This window comes from Euprymna scolopes, chromosome 41 (assembly GCF_053919585.1).
Source record: "Euprymna scolopes isolate OS-2025 chromosome 41, ASM5391958v1, whole genome shotgun sequence".
In the NCBI taxonomy this organism is placed as follows: Eukaryota; Metazoa; Mollusca; class Cephalopoda; order Sepiida; family Sepiolidae; genus Euprymna; species Euprymna scolopes.
The window spans coordinates 19,994,229-20,018,903 of record NC_136522.1 but is presented as its reverse complement, the minus strand read 5'-3'; the positions used below and the strand labels follow the sequence as shown (position 1 = coordinate 20,018,903).

Here is a 24,675-nt window from a genome sequence, read left to right as displayed (position 1 = left end):
TTGTTGAATAATTCTGTTAAAAGGTTATAGTTTATCCTGTGCTCATTTCTGAGTTGGTATTAAACCGATAACATGTATTATAAACCATAACAATTATGTAAAGCAAGTACTAAATGGAAGCTGCTCATTATTTCTAAAAGCTCCTTTCTTTTTTGCTCTACACAATGTTTGCACCTTTCAAGTATTATTAGGTATTTCAAAATGAATTTTATTTTATTTATATTTAAAACTATTAACGTAGGCACATCTTTGCAAAATAAAAGATATCAAATTTATTTTGGTAGCATAAAAAGCCATAAAATTATCGCTGTTAAAAGTTTGTTGGAAATTACAAAATTTGGAATCTTGTCGGCTATTGGTACAGAAACTGATTTTTTAGGCTTCAAACAAGTGAAAAAAATCCTTTAAAATGTTGAGTTAAATAAAAATGGAAGCAATAATTATGAGATCAAGTCAGATTCTATTAAAAAAAAAAAAAAAAAAAAAAAAATAGCACAGTTCATATTCTGCATAATTACCGGCAATTGACTGGTTATCATTTGTCTTCCGAATCATTACAATATGTAATCTGTGTTGAAACAAAAAGTATAAATTGTCTAACTATAATCATTATAATTGTACCATCTTTTTTTTTTTGTCTAAATAAAATACTTTACATTCTGCATGGTTAGGTTTGATTGGACATTCTTGTGAGCTATTTAAACTTGACCAGTTCTAGTGTCATGTGATGTGGGTTTTTGGTACCAGTAGAACCAAAGATAAGACCGATAATGGATAAAATAGTAATTGTACAGTTTAATCAAGACATTAAAAAATGAAAATATCAAAAAAAAGTTATATTGTATGTATTCATTTTGGATTGAAATTCTCAAAAAAAATTTCACTTAATTTGATTAAGTAGTTTTTTGGGTTTTTTACAGTGGAAAACACATTTTTATGACAGTGTACTGAAGGTAATCAGGTTTGGATTTTTAGAACACATCACGGGGCGATAACTCGTTCTAAAGTGTCGACACCCCTCCGCCCCTCCCTATGTTAAATAATCGCTTTTTTTCATAAAAATCGAAACATGGTTACCTTTTGCTCGGTATCATAAATTGTTTTTTCGCTGTAAAAAAAAAAATAAAATAAAAATAAAATAAAAATAAAAAAATACTCCAAATTTTGGGGGGAGGACTTCATTCCATAACAGATACATACAATATAACTTTTATTTTTATATTTTCATTTTTTAATCTCTTGATTAAACTGTACAAATACTGATAAAACCAATAAAGGTATATAAACATATTAAATTTTTAGAATTATTTCTGTTATATTTCTATTAGTCTGTTCCACTTTTTCTCAGAAACTACTAGGCTGATCTGGTTGAAATTTTGTATGGATTTTGTTATAAGGTATGGTGAACCAGGTATTATGGTGTCCGTTTAATGCACAGTAATTAATAAGGATTAGTCACCACAATACCATATTTATCAGGGCTCTATGGACGAATTTATCTTTAACTGACCTTTGACAACTAAATATTTTCGTTTACTAGCCAAATAGAAAAGTTATTAGCCAAACCCACGTGATTTTTGGAATATGACATCTTCGTTCTGTGACGATTATATACATAAGTTTTTTCCTGTATTTTTTTAACAAGTGTAATTCTAAATATGCAACAAGTTTAATGTTGATACTTTAAGATATAAACATTCTAATTTCTTCAGATGTTTTTTAAACCGCCTTTGTTGAGAAAAAAAAACGAGAGTATATTGTTCTATCAAACTTTTATTGTTTAAATAATTTGACTTTCTTCGTTTTATTAAAAAAAAAAAAAAAAAATTGGAAAGATATTTTTCACTCAGTAGTGAACTTTGGAAGATTGTCAGTTAAAGAAAAACAATCGCCAAAAGATAAGTGTTTCATTATTTCTAGTCATCACTTTGAAAAGTCACTCGCAATGTAGAGCCCTGCTTACTCTAGAAGTTTTCTGGGAAACTACTGGTCCAATCTGGCTAAAATTTTGTATGTACCTTTGTTATGATAAGGTGCAATGAACTGTTATGGTAATTATTTAATACACAGTTAGGGATTAATAAGGATTAGTATTTAATTAGCACAAATTTAACCATATTAAACCATCAACTTGATATAAAGTACTCATTCTAAGTCAACATTGTTCATTTTTAATAAACTTAAAAGTTTAGGGTTTTATATTCCTGAAGTGAGACAGCCATATAATTGCAAATCCAATTTTAACATTTCTCGATGTGAAGCAAGATTTTTTGTAGATGTGACCTGTGCATAGGTTTAAACTTTTGAAATGCTAAGTTTTTGTTTGTTACAAAATTTGTTTTGTTATTTTCACTTAGCAGATTTTGTCCATTAAAAATGGCGGTTGATTTTTTTTTTTTTTTTTTTAAGGTAGTTCTTAATTTTATATTTAATAAATAGTTAAATAAAAAAAAAAAAAAAAAAAAAGCTATCGTAAATTTTAGTTTTATCATATTAAGTAATTTTGAGGTGTTATGTAAAACAAGGGAGATAAATCAACGTCATTTTGGCAAATGTCAATGTCTCCCCCCCATCCTCCACGTACACCACATTAAGCATGGTTTTCTAAATAAGAACTTTGTTATTTAGTAAGTTATCCTAGTATTTGTCCAGAATTTCCCCTTATTAAAAAAACAAAAGAACATGCTTTGGCAAGAATTTAATCTGTAGGAATTATAAAAATAAATAAAAATAAATAACAAATGGAGTGGAGGCATTTTGCACGTGTCTGCAGATCACTAACAGCGACTGCGATAGACTACGGTCTTTGCTCTATGGCTGTTATGTCTTGAATACTGGTGAGATTCTGGGTCATAATGAGTTTGTTGTTTCTCAATCCAAGCTAGTCTACCATCCAAACTAATTTTTAGATTACTCGAGTTCTGGTCAGCCAATTTCATGCTGGCTTGTAGCTTGAATAGAGTTGTTCTGGTCTCCATATTTCCCCAGACCAGACACTTCAAAGTAGCTTTCGTCTCTGTTGGCTGTGACCAAAAAGTTCAGTGTTTCTCGCTGGTCTCTGTAAAGCCACGACCTGGAGGTGCAGTTTTGTTTTTGTTCCCCCACCCACTCCTGCAGGTGGCACAATACCATGAAGCATCAGGATCACCAGAGATAGCTTCATACAGTTTGGGTGATATTTTTGATGTTGAAGATCATAACATTTTTTTGTACTTATGCACTTTTGTTACCGTGCTGAAATAACATTATTTTGAAAGCCATTCTTAACATAGGGAGGGGAGGGTAACTTTTAACTTATGTTTCCACCTAACAATTTAATTAATTATATATATATATATATATCGTGTAACTTTAATTTAATCTGAAAAAAAAAAAAAATTTTTAAATAGCGCGGTAACAAAAGTGCATAAGTACCCACTTTTTCAATAAAATGTACTATTCCTCTAACTTGTGTTGGCTTTAGCATCCCAAATTCTCTCCAGAAAAAAAAAAATTATGAATCTCTTAATCAAACAGAGTGGTTTCCCTTGTATCGGTGGCTTTATACAAAAGCATATCTGGAATGTTAACGAAGACTGATTTTTGTTGTATTTTTCTCCTTTAAATTAGGTAAAACGTAAAATTCAAGGTATTTGGAAGAATTATTTGTTAGATATTTATGCAATTATTTATACAATAAAAACGCTCTAAAACAAAAAAATAAAAAAAGGCAGAAAAGTAACTTTTATGGTTTAGTACCCGTTATTAATTGATTTTTTTTTTTTTTTCACCGCAGAAATCTTTGACAATCGCTAAAATTATCTTTGTGACGAATTGAATAATTAACAGGTAGTTAACCGCCAAACCTTTTAAATATGACAGGTGATAAATGTCAGTAATTTTTCAGAATAGCCAACAAAACAGGTGAAAAAATAAGGTACTTATGCAGAGAAGTTACCTGGTAAAAATAATGACATTTAGAACCCCATTCTTAACATGGGGAGGGGAGGGTGTTTTGTAACTATTCTGGATTTACATCTAACAATTTCATTAAAATGAATAAAAAAAAAAAAAAAAAAAAGTTGGGTACTCATGCAGAGAGTGATCCGTGCTGAAATAACGTTATTATTTAAAAAGCCATTCTTAACATGGGGAGGGTGTTTTGTACCTATTCTGTACTTTAACCTGTGGCGAATTATCCTGGTGCTGGCTGGGCTTGAGACAGGGAGAAAGTTGCAACAGGTTGCCCTGTTGCGACCTCTAAGGTCTGGAAGCACTAATGTGCGTCCAACCTCTCCCAGTGCCTGAATGCTAATGCACAAAAAACAACACCCCTATGTGGTATTCTGTCGCTTTAAATACGAAGCAGGAGGGGGGGGCATAACGTGAAATCACGTTCACACGTGAATGGCACAGCAGACGCCCAGAGAGGCAGACGCTTACATAATTTCTCACACATTCCCGTCTCAAGATACAAAAAAGAAAAAGGAGTCTTGGAATATATTTCCTTTTTCCCCCCAGAATAAGCCCCTAGGAAAATGCCTTAAAGATCATCTTACATTTAAACCCCCGCTAGTCTCGCTTACCAGTTGACGTAAGATATCCGACTAAGCACACCGAATTTAATTTCAAATTTCTCCTTAAAAAACGACGACTTCCTACATACAGGTCGACCGAACTGCATTCTAAGTTCTTTTAAAAGCGACTTTTTTTTTTTTTTTTTTTTTTTTAAACAAAAGCGTTCGACTCAAATCGTAGATTCATAAATAACTCGTTTATAAGCGACTGCTTTTTTCCTTTTCTTTTCTCAAAATACAACGGAATTTCATTTTAAATTCCGCATTGAAAACGACTTGCAGGTGCACATAAAAAATTATCCCAAAGTCTGAGTGTCGAACGCGGGTTTAACTTCATAGCATCAAATTTTCACGACGACAATTAAAAAGGACAATCTAACGAATCCCTGTAAGAAGTCACAGAAGGTTCTCTCCGAACCTGCAGGCTGTTTAACTCGATATTCAGGGTCCTTCCAGGAAAGAGACACGCGCTGGCAGGCATTCAACCCAGGAAGACGCCATCACAGAAATTAATTCAATCCGGTATTGAAATTATTGACGGCAACCTGTTGCAAAATGTGGCGAATTATCCCCTTGCTGGGCTTGAGACAGGGAGAAAGTTGCAACAGGTTGCCCTATTGCGACCTCTAAGGTCTGGAAGCACTAATGTGCGTCCAACCTCTCCCACTGCCCGAATGCTAGTGCACAAAAAACAACAACACCCCTATGTGGTATTCTGTCGCTTTAAATACGAAGCAGGAGGGGGGGGGGCATAACGTGAAATCACGTTCACACGTGAATGGCACAGCAGACGCCCAGAGAGGCAGACGCTTACATAATTTCTCACAAACCTTACAAGTGAAAAAAAAAAAAAAAAAACTTTAATTAAACGTGAAAATACGATTTAAAAAATAGTGCGGATCGGATCACTCTCTGCATTAGCACCAAAAGTTGAAAATACTATATAAAAATAGCACGGTAACTTCTCTGCATAAGCACACAAAAAATACTACAAACCAATGTTACCAAAAGTTACTCTTCTACCTACCAGGATAAGTGTGTGTTTTTTTTTGGGGGGGGGGGGTAACTTATTTTAAAAATCTTTTTTTCTTTTTAAGAGTGGACTGGAGCTAGTGTAAAAATAATTGTGGTCTCAGCCTATAATCGCTCAAAAATCGAAAATTATACAAAAATACTAAGGGCAAGTTGATGACATGAAATTTATTGGATGTGTTTATTTTGTTTAATTTCCTATTTTTGAGAGATTATCGCGCTCTCCAGGAAAATCACCAAAATGTCCAATGGCAATAACATCTCTGGAGTGGAGAAAAAAAAATAATAAATAAAAGGCATAAAAATACGGAATTACCAATTTATTACCTTTTTTCGTCTTTTATAGCTAACCATTTTTCTTTCTTTTTTAATTTCCGAAGTTGGTTCTTCGACAGAGGAGCTGGTCCGTTTTCGGAGTTTTCTTCAATTTTTAGATCTTGTTCCTTATCCGAAGAAGTCGTTGGATGATTCTCGGTTTCAGTGCATTTTGATTCGTCTTCAGTTAAAGATACACCAACATTGTTATTAGTTGTCAAGCTACACGCCATGTTGTCGTCGGAGTTATTTACAGCCGGTGCAAACCACGTGGCTTGATAAAGGAAAAGATAAAATAAAATAAAATAAATAAAGCCGATGTAAAAATACGAATACGCATTTTCGTATATTTATTTTATTTTTTTTTGTTTTATTTAAAAATTAACTAAAATTTAGTAAACGTATACAACACCATCGCACCAGAATCTAAAATGTCTGTTTTTTATTTATAATCGGTTATTAGCTCGGCCACCGAGATGGCCGCGTTATTAGTCCATGTTAAGGTTGTTAACTCCCAAATGAGACAGCCATCTTTACCTGTTTTTGTAGCGGTGACGAGTCATAAGCTGTACTCTTTTAAAATTTAACCGGGCACTATTTTTATTTATTTATTTTGCTTGCTATTTTGTTTAATATGATTTTTTTTTTTTTTGAAAGAGAAAAGTTATTGATATTCATGCCGATGAAATAATAACGCTATTATTTACATGGGGAAGGAGCTAATTTTTTAGGTCCCCGGAAAACTCGTCCTGGGAAAACTCGTCTCCGGAAAACTCGACCCCGGAAAACTCGACCCCGGAAAACTCGACCCCGGAAAACTCGTCCCCTTTCGCTGGGTAGGAAAACTGGTCCCTTATCGAATAAATATCGATTGAAAACACATTTTATGATTGTTCTTAAATGAGATATTGTTTTTTAAAATAGACTATAGCCCCCCCCTAATATTTTAAAAAATATTTTTACTTGTTTAATGTTTTTTTTTATGTTTTTTTTTAAATAAAATCGATTTTTTAAGTGTCTTAGTGGTTTCACTTATTTTAAAGCGTTTATTATGTTCATACAAAGTTAATTACGATTTTTTTTCTTATTTTAACGATGTTTTTTGGAGTCATAAAAACAATAATAAAAAACAAAACCAAAAAATTAAAAAACAGGGAGCGATTATTCGATTCTTCGTTACTTTTTTGTTTTGTTTTTTTAATTATGATAGTTTTTTGTTTTTTTGTTATGTTTTTGTTTTCTCTCATACCAAATGCACTCATGCGTTATTTAAAATTATAATTTTATCAATTATCAACATTTATTGTCGTCCTGTCAAATTTTGCAAAAATTAACTAATAAATTAAAAGCGAAATATTTTTTTGGCGCGAGAGATGCCAGGTGCTAACAATCTCTCGTTAACTCATTTTTAATTTTTTTAATTTTTACTTCAAAATTCTAAAATCAATCATTAAGAGAAAAAGTAATCACTAAATAAATTTATTAATCAATTTTATTGAAAACTCCGCTAACGTTTATCAAGAATCTTTTTAATTTCATTTTTTGTTGGTTGTTTTTCGGAGGGAGATATAGTTTTTACCCCCGCTCCCTCACTCTCTCTCTCTCTCTCTCTCTCTCTCTCTCTCTCTCTAAATTATATTTTTAAAAATATTAAAATTTATTATTTTCTTTTTAAAACCAAATCTCCCTCAGTAATTTCTTTAATTTTCTATTTTTTTAGCGATTATCAAGACCCCTAAGATGTGATATAAACCGGACATTTTTCGTTCTCACGTAACACTCGACATATTTTTTGCTTGTTTTCTGTGGGGTTTTTTCTTTACCGAATAAACGATTCCAAATAAATTAAACAACATAGTCGGCGAGGTAGAAAAATCGATTTTACCCTTTTATAAACAACAGTAAATAAGTAAATTCTTTTTATATTAATATGAAAAACAATATGCAGTCTCGTTTATGAACATAATAAACGCTTTAAAAGAAGTGAAACTATTAAGAACTTAGCCAGTTAGGTAGAAAACGGACACTTAAAAATCGATTTTATTTAAAAAAAAAAAAAAAAAAAAAAAACATTAAACAAGTAAAAATATTTTTTTAAAATATTATGGGGGCTAAAGTCTATTTAAAAAAAAAACAATATCTCCTTCAAGAACGATCATAAAATGTGTTTTCAATCGATATTTATTCAATAAGGGACCAGTTTTCCTACCTAGCGAAAGGGGACGAGTTTTCCGGGGTCGAGTTTTCCGGAGACGAGTTTTCCCGAGACGAGTTTTCCCGGGACGAGTTTTCCGGGCACCCAATCTCTCGTTAACTCATTTTTAATTTTTTTAATTTTTACTTCAAAATTCTAAAATCAATCATTAAGAGAAAAAGTAATCACTAAATAAATTTATTAATCAATTTTATTGAAAACTCCGCTATCGTTTATCAAGAATCTTTTTAATTTCATTTTTTGTTGGTTGTTTTTCGGAGGGAGATATAGTTTTTACCCCCCCCCCCCTCCCCCACTCTCTCTCTCTCTCTAAATTATATTTTTTAAAATATTAAAATTTATTATTTTCTTTTTAAAACCAAATCTCCCTCAGTAATTTCTTTAATTTTCTATTTTTTAGCGATTATCAAGACCCATAAGATGTGATACACCGGACATCATTTCTCGTTCTCACGTAACACTCGACATGTTTTTTGTTTGTTTTCTGTGGGTTTTTTCTTTACCGAATAAACGATTCCAAATAAATTAAACATAGGTAGAAAAATCGATTTTACCCTTTTATAAAAAACAGTAAATAAGTAAATTCTTTTTATATTAATAAAAAAAAATGCGGTCTCGTTTATGAACATAATAAACGCTTTAAAAGAAGTGAAACCACTAAGAACTTAGCCAGTTAGGTAGAAAACGGACACTTAGAAAATCGATTTTATTTAAAAAAAAAAAAAAAAAAAAAAAACATTAAACAAGTAAAAATATTTTTTAAAAATATTATGGGGGCTATAGTTTATTTAAAAAAAAAAACAATATCTCCTTCAAGAACGATCATAAAATGTGTTTTCAATCGATATTTATTCAATAAGGCACCAGTTTTCCTACCTAGTGAAAGGGGACGAGTTTTCCGGGGTCGAGTTTTCCGGAGACGAGTTTTCCCGAGACGAGTTTTCCAGGGACAAGTTTTCCTAAATTCAGTTTCCCCCACACCACCACCACCACTCTCTCTCTCTAAATTATATTTTAAAAAGTATTAAAATTTATTATTTTCTTTTTAAAACCAAATCTCCCTCAGTAATTTCTTTAATTTTCTATTTTTTAGCGATTATCAAGACCCCTAAGATGTGATATATACCGGACATTCTCACGTAACACTCGACATGTTTTTTGTTTGTTTTCTGTGTTTTTTTGTTTTTTTTCTTTACCGAATAAAACGATTCCAAATAAATTAAACAACATAGTCGGCGAGGTAGAAAAATCGATTTTACCCTTTTATAAAAAAACAGTAAATAAGTAAATTCTTTTTATATAAATATTTAAAAAAATGCGGTCTCGTTTATGAACATAATAAACGCTTTAAAATAAGTGAAACCACTAAGAACTTAACCAGTTAGGTAGAAAACGGACACTTAGAAAACCCAATCGGGGTTTGTATTACTGTACACATAGATTCAAAAAAGTTGTCAAAAAATAAATATATAACAAATAAATATTATCAAAGGCAAGATAAGTTACTTTTCCACCAAACTGGATACATTTTTTGTGTTTTTATTCAATGTAACATGTTTATTCAGCTCGAAAAGCATGCAGTGTTTACCGATGTATTGGAAAATTCAAAATGGCGCCCGACACTCTCTTTAACATGGTAAGTTTGGGAAAAGGTGTTATAAATAATAAACTAGGCAAAATACTATAAAAAAAACATCAAATATATGTCAACTTATGTCACGGTAACATATATTGAGCGAATTTCTAACAGTATTTTGTCTAGTTTATTATTTATAACATCTTTTCCTGAACTTACCGTGTTAAAGAGAGAGTCGGGCGCCATCTTGAATTTTCCAATACATCGGTAAACACTGTATGCTTTTCGAGCTGAATAAACATGTTACATTGAATAAAAACACGAAAAATATATCCAGTTAGGTAGAAAAGTAACTTATCTTGCCTTTGATAACATTTATTTGTTATATATTTGTTTTTTGACATCTTTTTCGAATCTATGTGTACAGTAACAAACCCGAAAATCGATTTTATTTAAAAAAAACAAAAACATTAAACAAGTAAAAATATTTTTTTTAAATATTATGGGGGCTATAGTCTATTTTAAAAAACAATATCTCCTTCAAGAACGATCATAAAATGTGTTTTCAATCGATATTTATTCAATAAGGGACCAGTTTTCCTACCTAGTGAAAGGGGACGAGTTTCCCGAGACGAGTTTTCCCGGGACGAGTTTTCCTAAATTCGCGTACAACATCGGAGCCGATGCGTATTTTGTTAGAGGGGTCTCACTCACTTGTGTACGTCAGCCAAATGTATTTATAAATTTTGTCAATTATTAACAAAATTTAAAATTCCAAAGTATAACAACAACAACAATATCGATTATTCTACAAAAAAAATATTGATAATTGATAAAATTGGTACTAGTGAGTGCACTTATTGATTGCTGAAATAATAATGTTATTATTTAGAAAGCCATTCTTAACATGGAGAGGGTGGTTTTTTTGTACCTACTCTGTACTTTAACCTTACAATTGAATAAAAACAGATATCATAAAACTTTAATTAAACTTGAAAATACTACTTAAAAAATAGCGCGGATCAATAATGCACTATTCCACTAGCACCATAAAATTATAATTTTCAATAATGCATGGGTACATTTCGTATGAGAGAGAGAGAGAGAGAGAGAGAGAGAGAGAGAGAGAGAGAAGAGAGAGAGAGTAAACTAACAATTAAAAAAACAAAAACAAAAAAAGTAACGAAGAAAAATCGAATCTCTCCGTTTTTTGTTTGTTTATGTGTTTTTATTATTATTATTTTTTATTACTCCAAAAAATATCGTTAAAATAAGAAGGAAAAAAATTGGGCAAATGTGTATTTCAGCGGCGTAACTTATTTGACAGACAAAAATTTATAAAAATTATTTATTTTTATATAAAACACATTATTAGACCCTAAGGTCGAAATAAAATCCGAAAAAAAATTAATTTTTATCATTTTTTCAACATTTTTTTATTAGACTGAATGTACGACAATCGAGGCTGCCATATTGTTTTGAAAATTTGGTCTTTCTAAGGCTTGTCAGATTGGCCTTTTTAAGACCAAATTTGGCCTTTTTTACGCTCTTGCATGGAACCATGATTTTGGCCGCCATTTTGGGGCTTTTTTTTTTCATTTCTAAATATGCATAAATTATTGTTAAGACACTTGTGGCCATTATTTATTTATTTTTTTTTTTTAAGCCGTTTTATGGAACCATTACTTTTTTCATATTTTTGAGGGGTGTAAATTTTTACGTTGGTTTCACCTCCACAATTTTCTTTAAAATGACGACTTTTATAGGTTTTCGGGCTATAATTCCATGAAAATCCCCCCCCCCCAAATAAAAAAAAAAAAAAAAAAGTTGGAAAAAAAAAAATGGTGGTAATATGAAAAAAAAAAATGGTGGTAATATGAAAAAAAAAAAAAATGGCCACCAACGTCTTAACAATAATTTACGCATTTGAAGTGCACATTTAGAAATAAAAAGCCCCAAAACAGCGGCCAAAATCATGGTTCCATGCAAGAGCGTAAGAAAGGCCAAATTTGGTCTCAAAAAGGCCAATCTGACACGCCTTAGAAAGACCAAATTTTCAAAACAAGATGGCGGCAGTCTCGATTGTCGTACATTTGTAGCAGTTAACAAACTATTTACTATAAGCGGATCAATGCCCGGTGCCAAAGTGATTCGGCCACACTGACCAATCGGTTGGCAGGCGCATTGATTTGAGCTGTCCCCTTAAGGACTATTTTTAGCCCTTTGGGATCTCAGCTGCGATCGCCAGAGAGACGCCAGGCCAGCAAGCGACCTATACAGACCTCTCTCACTCACCCCTCCCACTGCTACTTGTTGGCAGACGACACCTTCAAGCAGACATTTACACTTTCTTTTCTTTTTTTTTTTCTTCAGTCCGAGATACAATCTCACCTTTTCTAAATAAACCCTTTATTATTGTTTTGTTAAAAGCAATGTCGTTTGGTCTTGTGTTTAATTAAGTAATTAGTAGGAGAGAAATGCACAACATTTCCCTTCTATACATTTAGTCTAATAAAAAAATGTTGAAAAATGCTAAAAATTACATCTTTTCGGGTTTTATTTCAACCTTAGGGTCTAATAATGTGTTTTATATAAAAATAAATAATTTTTATAAATTTTTGTCTGTGAAATAATTTACGCACATTAGTCAAAAATTGTAATTAACTAATAAATAAAAAGCTAAACTGATTTGGTGCGAGAGATGCCGTGTGTTAACTCATTTTTAATTATTTTTTTTATTTTTACTTCAAAATTGTTACATCAATCATTAAGAGAAAAGTAATCGATAAAGACTTTTTTTTTACTGAATAAACGCTTCAAAATAAATTAAACCACTAACAACTTAGCCAGCTAGGTAGAAAAATCGATTTTGCCCTTTTAAAAACAACAGTAAATAAGTATATTTGTAAAAAATATTATGCGGTCTGTAGTCTTGTTTTTGAACAGAATAAACGCTTTAAAATAAGTGAAACCACTAACAACTTTCGTCAGTTAAGTAGAAAACGGACACTTAGAAAATCGATTTTATTTTTTAAAAACGACAGTAAACAAGTAAAAACATTTCTAAAAAATATTGTGGGGGGGGGTATAGTCTCTTTTAAAAACATCCTTCAAGAAGGGTCATAAAATATGTTTTCAATCGATATTTATTCAATAAGGGACCAGTTTTCCGGGTACGAGTTTTCCTAAATTCATTAGTAAGATTTTATGATCGTGATTTCATTCTGAGTTTTTGATTTTCTGGAATTTCCGTTAAAATCTCCTCCCTAAGAATATGGGAGCGCTCACGTCAACTGAAATGAAACATTTTAAATGTTTTCCTTTCGTTTTCGTATGACGACTACTTTTGTTTGTTTTAAAAAGTTCTGTCCGCTATCTTCCTATCAAGGGAGAGAATTATTATTCGACTTATATGCACTTAGGGTGCGTTAACAAACGAGGCCGCCGAGATACAAGAGAGAAAGGCATGGGAGGGTGGGGGTGAATAAAAGTTTGAGGAGATTGTGTAGGTGCGGTGTGGGTGATTTATTAAAGCAGGATACACAACAACACATCTATCAGTCAAGCGTTTACTTTAAAGAAAACAACTTATTTTGAATTCAGTCTATTAAGATGAATAGATTTGTCTCTGTTTTATAATTTTAATATTAATAATAATACTGGTTATTAGGATAACAATTTGGTAATATAATAATATTGGCAAAAAGTTTTAATTTTTTTTTTTTTTTTTTGCTGAAGGCTTTGTGGGAGTTCGAACAAAAGTTACTTCCCGGGGAAAGTCCCGAGCTAAATTTGTTTTAAAAAGCTGAATTACAGCTCCTCTCCCCATTTCTTTTTAAAATGCACGTTAGAAAAAAAGTTTTACAATGGAAAGCGAAACGTTTATAAGTATTTATTTTTCTGGACTCAAATGGAACTATGATGGAAAGCCTAGAAAGATGTCGACTGATTTATTTAAACCTAACAAACGCCGAAAGTGATTATTCGGTTAATATCAAAGAAAACGTCGATAACACTAATAACAATAACTACAAAGATTGGATCTATTTAAAAAAAATGATTCGGGACGAACTTTTAACTCTGAAGTTTAACGAAAAATTTCGCCACGGTATTTTTGACTGTTTACTTAACGAAGGTTTCATCGCGCGTCAACCAAAATGGGACTACCGAGCTGTGTCGATGGCTTTCGAACACCTCGAGAAATATTGCAGACTTCTACGGATTTACCCCTGGAAAACGGAGTACCATACCTTAAAGACTTACGGAGGATTTTTCAGGACTTATATTCTTTCTGTTTTACCCGGTTGTATGGAGATATTGCGGATTATCGGCTATTCCCCTCTGACCGAGGGACCCCGGTTTAACAACCGCGCTTCGGTTAAACCTAAAATGCCAGTACTCTTAAAACTCGACTCTCTGCCACCCAGGAGTTCTCTTTTAGAGACGGTCGGGTTTGACTGCTTAGCAGCGAGTGTTGAGTGTGAATTACGGTTTGAGGCCCAGATTAGTCGATCCATACGAGATAGTATCCGGGTAGCTAATGCTATCCCTTCAGAGTTTAAAATTCACAATAAATATCTAAGTAATCCAAGGACGAAGTCGAACAGTAATTTACCCAAAGAGCGAGATGCATACACGTCTCCTTGTTATTTAAAAAGCCACATTCGTAGTGACGAAGTAGTCCGTGGTGTTGGTGTAACCCATAACAAAAAGAAAACACGTTCGTATTTCGCCGAACAACTAGATTATTACCAAAAACAACAGAATAATTGGAACTTGGAGAATGACATAGATTTAAACATGACATTAAAAAGAAATACGACACAACCAAGAGTTTCACATGAGAGAAACCTAACAACATTACCCTTGAACATTTTGGGCGACATTAACTTTTAAAACGATTACCAAACATTCCTTGGGTATGTTTTACAATCCCCAGATCCTATTATATAATACCTTACTTTTTACGAAGTGGGCGGCAGGACGCAAACGTTTTTATTGTCATTTTTTTAATAGGAAAGAAAAGACGTTTTCGTACTTTTTCGTCATGAGCCATATAAAAATCAGGATCGTAAACAATGAAAACTGAAACAAAGTAGTTTTGTTATGAATAATAAAAATACTTGGTACTGGTCGCGATTAGAGTTCCCTGCCGAACACCCTAAAAAACACTGACTTCTCCCTTAGTTGCCATAGTAACTAAACGGTCATGAATTTTTATCGACTTTGTTTTACTGTTTATGAATATTGAAATAAAAGACATTACTACACATTTATTAATAATATCTCACTTTTAATCACTTTTATCGACTTTTTTTTATCGTTTTACTGTTTATGTGTCACTTTTATGGACTTTTTCTTTTCTTTTTTAAATAGCATTTTCTTTTTAAATGACGACGTTTTAACCTTACAATTGAATAAAAAAACATTAAACTTTAATTAAGCTTAGAAATACGATTTAAAATATAGCGCGGATCATAAGTGCACTAGCACCCATTTTTTTTATTAATAAATGTTTATTAATTATTTTTCTTTTAATATTCATAAACAGTAAAAACGTCGTCATTTTAAAAGAAAATGCTATTTAAAAAAGAAAAAAGTCCATAAAAGTGACACATAAACAGTAAAACAGTACAAAAAAGTCGATAAAAGTGATTAAAAGTGAAATATTATTAATAAATGTGTAGTAATGTCTTTTATTTCAATATTCATAAACAGTAAAACAAAGTCGATAAAAATTTATGATCGTTTAGTTACTATGGCAACTAAGGGAGAAGTCAGTGTTTTTTTAGGGTGTTCGGCAGGGAACTCTAATCGCGACCAGTACCAATTACTTTATTTTAAAAAAAAAATTACGTACTTATAAAAATATTTCTCTTCCGAGTTTATATATATATATATATATATATATATATATATATATATATATATATATATATATAGATAGATAGATAATTTCTAAACTTCTTATCTTATTCAAAACAAATATTAATCTTTATCTTTTGACACTTGTGTTATCTCGATAGAAACAAACTGATAATATATTGAAATATTGTCAGTTTTAAAGTTTCGGCACTTATACATTTTAGTTGTCTCCCCTTGCTCCGAGTTAAACTCTTCCAAAAATGAAAACAAACCTCAAAAATAGCTAAAATCAGAAGTGTCAAAGTTTCTTATATATAAAATCATTTCTTCTTCGTTATTATAGCGAAATTCGAAAATTGAAACGTTGAATTTCAAGTGAAACCAATGTGATATCTACTGAATTGCCATGTCGCAGTAATGAAAATATCCAAAAATTACGAAAAACGATAACACAGAAAATTAATGATTAATAAAAACTGGTTTCAAAGACAATTAGCGAGAATTCAGTTTTTTCTAAATTAGCCAAAGATTTTCATTTTTCAGAAATTGTTACGATTCAAATCCCCCCCTTTTTTTTCTCCTGCAAAACTCAATTTTCGCTAAAATTGTCTTCAAAAACTGCTTTCATTAATCAATTTTCTACCTCATCGTTTTTCGTAATTTTTTGATATGTTTATTACATGACAATTCAGTAGATACATTTTAGTTTCACTTGAAATTCAATTTTTGAATTTCGCTACAATAACGAAGAACAAAAAAAAAAAAAATACAATGTAACGAAACATCTCGTTGACGTTATTATGCCCATTCGTTTCCTCTACATTAATTCTGCAATTATTAAAATTGTGGTGCTTCTTCGTCTTTCGTAAAAGCAATGATATCTAATTCATTCTCATGTCGCAATTATTAAAGTATTCAAAAATTACAAAAAACGATCAGGTAGAAAATTAATTATTTATAAAATTATATTTTCAAAGAAAATTAGCCAAAATTGAAAGTTATTTAAAGAAAATAAACAAGAATTCATAACGGGGGAGGTAATTATTTTCTGAAAACTTTGAAAATCTTAGTTCAAATCCGAATACGTTTTTCAAATATTTTAAACTATGAGTTACTCCCCTTGTTTTTATGTCACATGTCCAAAATAAATATGGCGACGCGATTTTTTGTTGTTGTTTTTTCGATAAAGTTTGAAAATTATTGTTTTATATAATAATGCAGTAATATTTAACGAAAATTGAGACATGATAATTAAGTAGATATCATTGCTTTTAACTGAAATTGACATGAGAAGTAAAGATATAATATTGTTTTCTTTTTTTGGTACTTGTACAGTTTAGTCAAGACATTAAAAAATGAAAATATCGAAAAAAGTTTAAATTGTATGTATCCGTTGTGGAACGAAGTTCTCTGGAAAAAAAAAATTTCACTTAATTTCATTAAGTAGTTTTTTGTTTTTTGTTTTTTACAGCGAAAAAAAAAAACAAACAATTTGTTATGATACCGAGCAAAATGTTCGATTTTTAGGAAGAAAAGCTAGTATTAAAGATGGGGAGGGGTGTCAGCGCTTTAACTGGAGTTATCTCCCTTTGGCATTTCTAAAATTCAAACAAAATTTTTCTTAATCCAAGATGGCTGCCTCCAACGCGCTCTCATAAAAACGTGTTTTTCCACTGTAAAAAAAAAAAAAAAAAAAAAAATGATGAAATTGAGTGAAATTTTTTTCTGAGAACTTCTTTCTATAACGGATACATACAATTTAAACTTTTGGGGTTATTTTCATTTTTTTAATGTCTTGACTAAACTGTACAAGTACCCTTTTTATCAACTTCAGAATTTCGCTCTAATAACGAAGAAGCACCTTTGGTTTATGGGCTACTGAAAGTGTTTTTGTTTCAGTTTAACGTTTCCTTTTGTACGTAGTAGACTACTTCCGTTTGTAGTTAGACACCATTTTGTAAAAAAAATAAAAAATAAATAAACCGTTTATTCTAGCATTTCAAACATGTTTTTCTTCTAGTCCCAACCGTAAATTAATAAAGAGATCTTAATGCTTAAGATAGTCGATGAATCATTTTTTTTTTTTTTCATTTTAAGCAAAATCAATATTACTTGTCATACCGAAAATAGTAATATATCTAAAAATTCGAGTAGAAAATGATTGGGTTTGTATTACTATACACATAGATACGAAAAAGTTGTCAAAAAACAAATATATAACAAATAAATGGGTGCTAGTGCAAGTGCACTTACTGATCTGATCTGCGCTATTTTTTTTTAATGGTATTTTCAAGTTTAAGTAAAGTTTTATTATATGTTTTGATTAAATTGTAAGGTTAAAGTACAGACTAGGTACAAAACAAACACCCTCCCCTCCCATGTTAAGAATGGCTTTCTAAATAATAACATTATTATTTCAGCACGGATCAATAAGTGCCACTACTGCATGCACTAGTACCAATAAATGTTATCAGGCAAGATAAGTTACTTTTCTACCTAACTGGATATGTTTTTAGTGTTTTTATTTAATGTAACATGTTTATTCAGCTCGAAAAACGTAGTGTTGTATTGAAAAATTCAAAATGGCGCCCGACTCTCTGTTAAACACGGCAAGTTTGGGTTCAAAATAATAAAAAAAAAAACTATACAAAATACTGTTAGAAACCCACCGAATATATGTCCGCCTATATCACGGTAACATATTGAGCTAGTTTCTAACAGTATTTTGTATAGTTTTTATTTTTAACTAATTTTCCCAAACTTACTGTGTTCAACAGTCGGGCGCCATTTTGAATTTTCCAATACATCGGTTTCGAGCTGAATAAACATGTTGCATTAAATAAAAACACTAAAAAAATTATCCAGTTAGGTAGAAAAGTAACTTATCTTGCCGTTGATAACATTTATTTGTTATATATTTGTTTTCTGACAAGTTTTTCGAACCTATGTGTAGTAATAGAAACCCAAATGATTTATAGCTAAAAGTAATTTTCATGGAAAAATTGAGTAAAATTGCATTTTTCTTAGATTTTTTAAAGTAGATGACGAAGAATCCAGAGGGGGCATAACTCGGAATATATTGTTTACATTACATTTTAATGGCGACTAACATTTTAGCCTGTAGCAAAAACATAATAGCAGTTGTTTTACGTATGTATGAATTTTCGTAATATTTAGATATATTACTATTTTCGACATGACAATTAAGTATGTAATATTGTTTTCCCTTAAAACGAAAAATTGATCTCTTGACGCTATCTCAACAAGCACCTAGATTTTATCTCAAAATTGTTACGTGTTTAAAAAACAAAACAAAACAACAACAATCATTGGTGACGTCAATTAATCGTCTACTATTCTAAAGGATTACACTTCGTAATATCTCAGACACATTTATAAAAACAACTAGCTGGACGCCCAGTGTTGCCCGGTCGTACAGTACAATACATTTAAACGTGATATTTTAATTTATAAAGATTGCGTATGTATCATTATGGAATAAATCCTCTATTGATTGTTATATATTACGAGAATAATTTGCCTGATGGCACTAATTTCTAAAAAAAATAATAATAATGGCGTAAATCAAATTTCATCTGTTCATTTCCAATATCAGATCAGCTGATATTTGAGTTTGACGATGTATGCCCTGGAAAAGTCACTTCTGATTAATGTTTAGTTTTAAAATATGCGAACAAAGAAATGATTTGCGGCGATTTTAAATGGTACCTCTTCTTTTATCTTTATGAACTTATTAATAAAAAAAAATTAAAATAAAATGGTGAGTTAATCCGGGCTTAAATAGGGGATCATTCGATCTGTAGTTGAATGCTCTATCACTGAGCTATATCAGGTTTTTTGTTGTTGTTGTTGTTGTTGTTGTTTTTTTGTTTTTTAAGAAGAAATGATTTGCTGAGATTTTATTTACCTTGGCCAGCGTAACATAAAATGTTCCCTGTAAAAATTTGTTTTCTTTATAAGAAAGAAAGACTATTTTTTTAAGATCGGATTTTATTGATTTTCGCTACTTGTTGGATTATTTTTTGTGCAAAACATGTCTAAAAACTTTAACATATTAATTATCTTTGTGTGAAATTTGCAAAAGATAGACTCAACTAGTTCGGAACCTATGAGGAATGAACGCACACACACACACACACACACACACACACACAAAGTGACTTTTATATATAAGAAGAGATGCTATTAGAAAATGGCAAAAATCACTAAATGGCAAGAGTCTCTCGCTCCAAGACAAGGTTAAAAAAAGAGTTGCCAACCTAATAGGTCCTGAACTGTCATCTAAGCTTCAGCCTCTGTCCCATCGACGAAATGTTGAATCCCTCTGCCTGTTCTACAAGTATTTTAATGGTGAAAGCTCTGACGAAGTGCAAACACTTGTGCCCCCACGACGTAAACACCCTCGACAAACCCAACAGGCAGCTAAATCCCTCCTCCACACAGTAGAGATCCCTAGATGTAAGTGAGCTTTCCACTCAAGTAGTTTCTTCCCCAGAACCACTAGACTTTGGAATTCCATTCCAGGTCCCTGCTTCCCCAACTGTACTGACACGCAGAAGTTCAAGTGTAACATGAACCGACATCTTGCTGCCTCACTCCCTACATAGTACCCTAGTAGCTGTTGCCCCTAATAGTAGCACCCTACACCAAAGTGGCAATGTGCCTTGTTTGGGGTGAAAATGTAATAAAAAAAAAGAAAAAAAAAAAAAAAAAGGTTTATTGCGAGAAAAAAAAATCTGTGTAGACATCAATTTTTTTTTTTTTTTATGGGTATATGTCTGTTTGTCTGTGTCCATATTTTCAAACTATATCTCCTTCGAAACTGACAGTTACAGAGCTGCGCTAGGGGACTCAAATAATTGGATTTTTTTATGGCTGTTTCTTTTTTGTTTTTGTTTTTATGGGTTAAAATTGTTTTTAAGGGGTCAAAAATGGTTAAAAATTGAAAAAATCGTTAAATATTTTGTACATTTATCTTAGTTAATTTTTAATTTTATAATCGGTTTATATGTGTGAGACGTGGTAACGTAACCAGCTTTGAATACTAAAGTTCCAGTTTCGATTCTAGCAGATGGCACCCAAATACTTATTTTTTTACTTTGGAAATCACAACTCAATGATAATATATATGAAAATATGGACAAATGAAAATATCATATTTAAGCATATTTTATGCTCAGACAAAGCCGCCCCCATTCACTGGTATTACTATATGCTTAATCTGTTTGAGATAAAATCTATTGAGAAATACACTCTTTGTAAAAGTGCCGGCGTGCGTAGGGCAGCTTCATGAAAATGACTGAACCGTGTGCAAAATGACGTCACAGCAAGGAAAAAGAATGTAAAAAAAAAAAATGTGCGGAGACCAATTATCACGTTAGATATGTGGGTGATGTCACAGCCAATATGAGAAGTCATGTGTGGTCGTAGGAATAGGAATAAAGGACTTTTGTTAAAATCTGAAAATACGAGTGTAATTTCTTTTCTCTTCCTTTCTAATGTTCCTTGTGACGGAGTCTGTAACATGATGGGTTTAAATGTTAACACACGTGTAACATTACAACTTTAAATATGTAAACATTAGTTAAAGAATAACAAGTTTTCCAAAATGGCTATTTATTTGCGCCATATTAGGTGACTTTATTTAATGTTTGTATTTCTCAATACGAAATGTGTATTTCTCAATAGATTTTAACTTACAAAGATTCCTCATATCATAATCTATACTCTTATAATTTTTTTTCTTTTTTTTCTTTCTTTTTTTTTTTTTGTGTATTGATATTCATATTAAACCCCCATTTTCTATTTAAAAAGAAAATACAACTTTCTTATATATGGGTTGTGGAATTGCATTCACTTGCAAAAGATCTAATTTGCATATGCTTTTTAACATTCATATAAATTCCCTATTAGTTTTTTCGGTTTTCTTATGGGATGATCATGTTTAGTTAACTATTATGTGTAATTATATTCATACAGATATTCTACATGATTTATACTTGTATAATATTTGCGTAAAAAGTTTATAGTAAACACAGAACTCTTTTGATATATATTTATGTATACGTATATATTTTTGTTTAAAAAATTTTGCCTACCAAACTCCTAGAGTTTTTGGTCTACAGACATGAAACTTCATATATAACGTATTTGAATGAAACTTTATATTTGGAAAATCGGTATAAAAGTATGAAAATGTTTTTTAAAAATGAAAGGTCAAAGTCAGTATTACGAATATGCATACATAATGTAGCAACTATTGGCTCATGTTTTAATTTTTAGCCTTGCAGCAAACATGTCTTCATAGCTCAGTCTTTAAGGGAAGAGGAAAAAATAAATCGTAAGCTAAATGTTTTGGTTTTGATTCTTGGTGGTGGCACACGAGTCATTTTTTTTTTTTTTTTAAACTTTTTAAATCATTACTATATATTGGGGGCAATATAATATAATAATAAATATGAAATCTGCATTTATCAAAATATATTTAAGCATATTTTACAACCGGGCAATGCTGGGCGCCCTGCTAGTATTTAGCAAAAACAAAACTTTTAATACCTACACAGATTTTTTTTTTCTCACAATAAACTCACACCATCATTTAGTGACTTTGCAGAGAAAATGTATATTTTTTAAATTTTTATTCTTCAATTTTATTATGAAAATCTAAATAAATTTTTTTTTTTTATATATACAGGGATCCGAAATATAACCCTTTACAATAGCAGACGATTGACGTCACAGTGGTCCGCCATCTTAAGTGAAAAACTATGGTCCCTCCTTGCCAAACTTTCACAAAAAAAAAACTCGGCTACCTACAACATCTATCAACAATTTCCTCACTCTTTTTGTGCCTAAATCTAAACACAGATTCCATAAACAAAGCTCCTTTCCTAGAACTGCCTGCCTGTGAAACACTGTTCCATTGACCTGCTTTCTGGCCGATTACAATATGGTAGCCTTCAAATCCAATGTAAACAAGTTCTTGTTGAGCCGTCCCCGTAAATAATCCAAAATCTACCCAATTTACACTATTAACGATAACTACACCAGAACCACACATTCATTAACCCTTGTCCTCGAGTGGCCTTCGGGCCTTGATAAATGGTGACTCCCTTGTAAAAAAAAAAAAACTACAAAATTACCAAACCATTTTTACTGCCTATAATAATTTTTATTTATTTTATTTTTTTCGCATTCTGTTTTAACCACAGATCACATCATTTACTCAATTGTTAAAGGTGGTTGAGTTTTTTTTTTTTTTTGTTTGTTTTTTTCTACCGGATGCCAGACATTCACCCATTCTCATACACTCCAACCAAGAGATCTTTTAATGATTCTAACCGTCCTTTAACTGTGGCATTCAAAAATGATCACACCCTGACATATCTAAGTTGGTCAATTTATTCAAACTATTTATATAATATCAATACGATAGCATGTGTGTGTTTTTTTTTTTGTTTTTTTTTTTAGTGTCACGCTTACATTTTTTTTCTTCCAAGTGATTGTTGTTTGTTATGACCTCCCATTATTTTGTAATAAATAATTTTACCAAGAATTCTTCAGATTTTAGCTTTGATTATAGCTGAAGGAACTCAAGGTATAGGCCTACACACACACACACACACACACACACACATATATATATATATTCCTCGATGTAAACTTTTAAACATAGAATTTTGAGTAGTGGTTTCCAATTTTTAAAAAAAATATTTTAATTTAATATAAAAATGATTGTTGGCAATTTTAAAATACCAAATTCAATTGCAACCTAAAATTTTTAACTTTTAAAGGATGTTTTTTGACAGTGGATGAAACTTGATTTTTGCACCCAGTTTTCAAATAATGTACTGAGGCCTAATTTACTTCCATTATTCAATTAAGCAGCTTTCATCATCCATTAAATTTATGCACAAAATGATGACATCAACGATTCTGTATAAAAAATTTGGCAATTTTACACAAGAATTCATTTTTAAATGAATTTAAGTATTTAAATGATTTTCTAAAATCTCACTAGTTTGAATAATTTGGAGTTATTTCCCTTGTTTTCAAGGTGGTCATGCGATATTGTCGCTATGGGTTTTGTTACAAATTTTGATTTTCTTATTAAAAAAATAAAACTACTGGTGCTACTGACGTCCGGCAGTTCTGTACCAGTACCTGCTGTCGTCTGGTTACCTGTTCCAGTACCCACTATCATCTGGTTACCACACTCAGACTGATCACGATCTCCAAACCCTACAAATTTATCACTTTCTTTTTTTACTTTGTGAATAAAACATGATATCCATCATATTTAAACGAACATCAGTGTTTCTTCTTTTTCTTTTGCTATTGCCGTTATCTTTTTGCCTCTTTGTCTACCTTGTAGTTGTATGGTCGATTGGTGCAACTCCATACTGCCTCCTGTCCTCTGCAACACTTCTATATTGAACAAATGAAATTCAAAATATTGAATTTCAAGTAAAACAAATAGTACCTCAAATTGTCATGTCGCAAATAGTAACATATCCAAAAATTTTGGAAAACAATAAGGTAGAAAAATAATTATTAATGAAAAACTTTTCGATAAAGTTTAGATGAAGAATGAAATTTGTCCGACATTTTGAATTATGTTTGTCATGTGACATAAGCAACAAAACTTAATTATTTCCCCTGTCATTTTTTTTTTTTTTTTTTTTTTTTTTTTTTAGTAAGCATGATCTAGTGATTTCGTTTCGTTTCACAAATTTCTTTTTTGCATTATTAATTATTTTTCTACTTTATCGTTTTTTTTTTTTTTCTTTTTTTGTAATTTTTAAATATGTTAACTATTTGCGCCACGACAATTACATAGATACAATTTGTTCAACTTGAAATTTAATATTTCGATTAGTCCATTTAATAATCTAGTTTTCACCAAACTACGGAAATTTATGTGAATTTTTGATGTACAATATTTTCTTTCCGTTATGGTACGTACATCACATAATTTTTTTTTTTTTCTTAATATAAGGAGAATTTTGGACAAGCTCTATCCAATAACTTTTCTCTTTTATCCAATAACTATTTTCATTTTATTACACTAAGGACCTCCTACGCAAGCAACAGAT

At 31.1% G+C, this 24,675-nt stretch overlaps 2 protein-coding genes across 6 annotated transcripts in view; one reads left to right on the top strand and one right to left on the bottom strand.

The window, feature by feature from the left end:
* Positions 1-24,675, bottom strand: part of LOC145266393 (tRNA methyltransferase 10 homolog A-like) — a 144,814-nt gene that overhangs the window by 38,402 nt on the left and 81,737 nt on the right. The window contains exons 1-2 of one of the 5 annotated variants that reach the window (XM_080122030.1): positions 14,310-14,442; positions 5,916-6,177 (exon numbers count right to left, since the gene is read on the bottom strand). In XM_080122030.1, coding sequence (XP_079978156.1) covers positions 5,916-6,136 — 221 coding nt within the window. In that variant the 5' untranslated portion in view covers positions 6,137-6,177; positions 14,310-14,442. Of the gene's footprint in view, positions 1-4,565; positions 5,239-5,915; positions 6,178-13,944; positions 14,091-14,309; positions 14,443-24,675 lie in introns of those variants that run through there. The other 4 variants (XM_080122029.1, XM_080122028.1, XM_080122031.1 and 1 more) reach the window with 4 other exon arrangements.
* Positions 13,128-23,888, top strand: LOC145266394 (uncharacterized). The gene is made up of 2 exons (XM_080122033.1): positions 13,128-14,613; positions 22,275-23,888. The coding sequence occupies exon 1, from the start codon at positions 13,613-13,615 to the stop codon at positions 14,588-14,590; it is 978 nt and encodes a 325-aa protein (XP_079978159.1). The 5' UTR covers positions 13,128-13,612; the 3' UTR covers positions 14,591-14,613; positions 22,275-23,888.

Coding starts and splice junctions, on each gene's coding strand:
- LOC145266394 (XM_080122033.1), top strand. CDS start 13,613: ATGATGGAAAGCCTAGAAAGATGTCGACTGATTTATTTAAACCTAACA.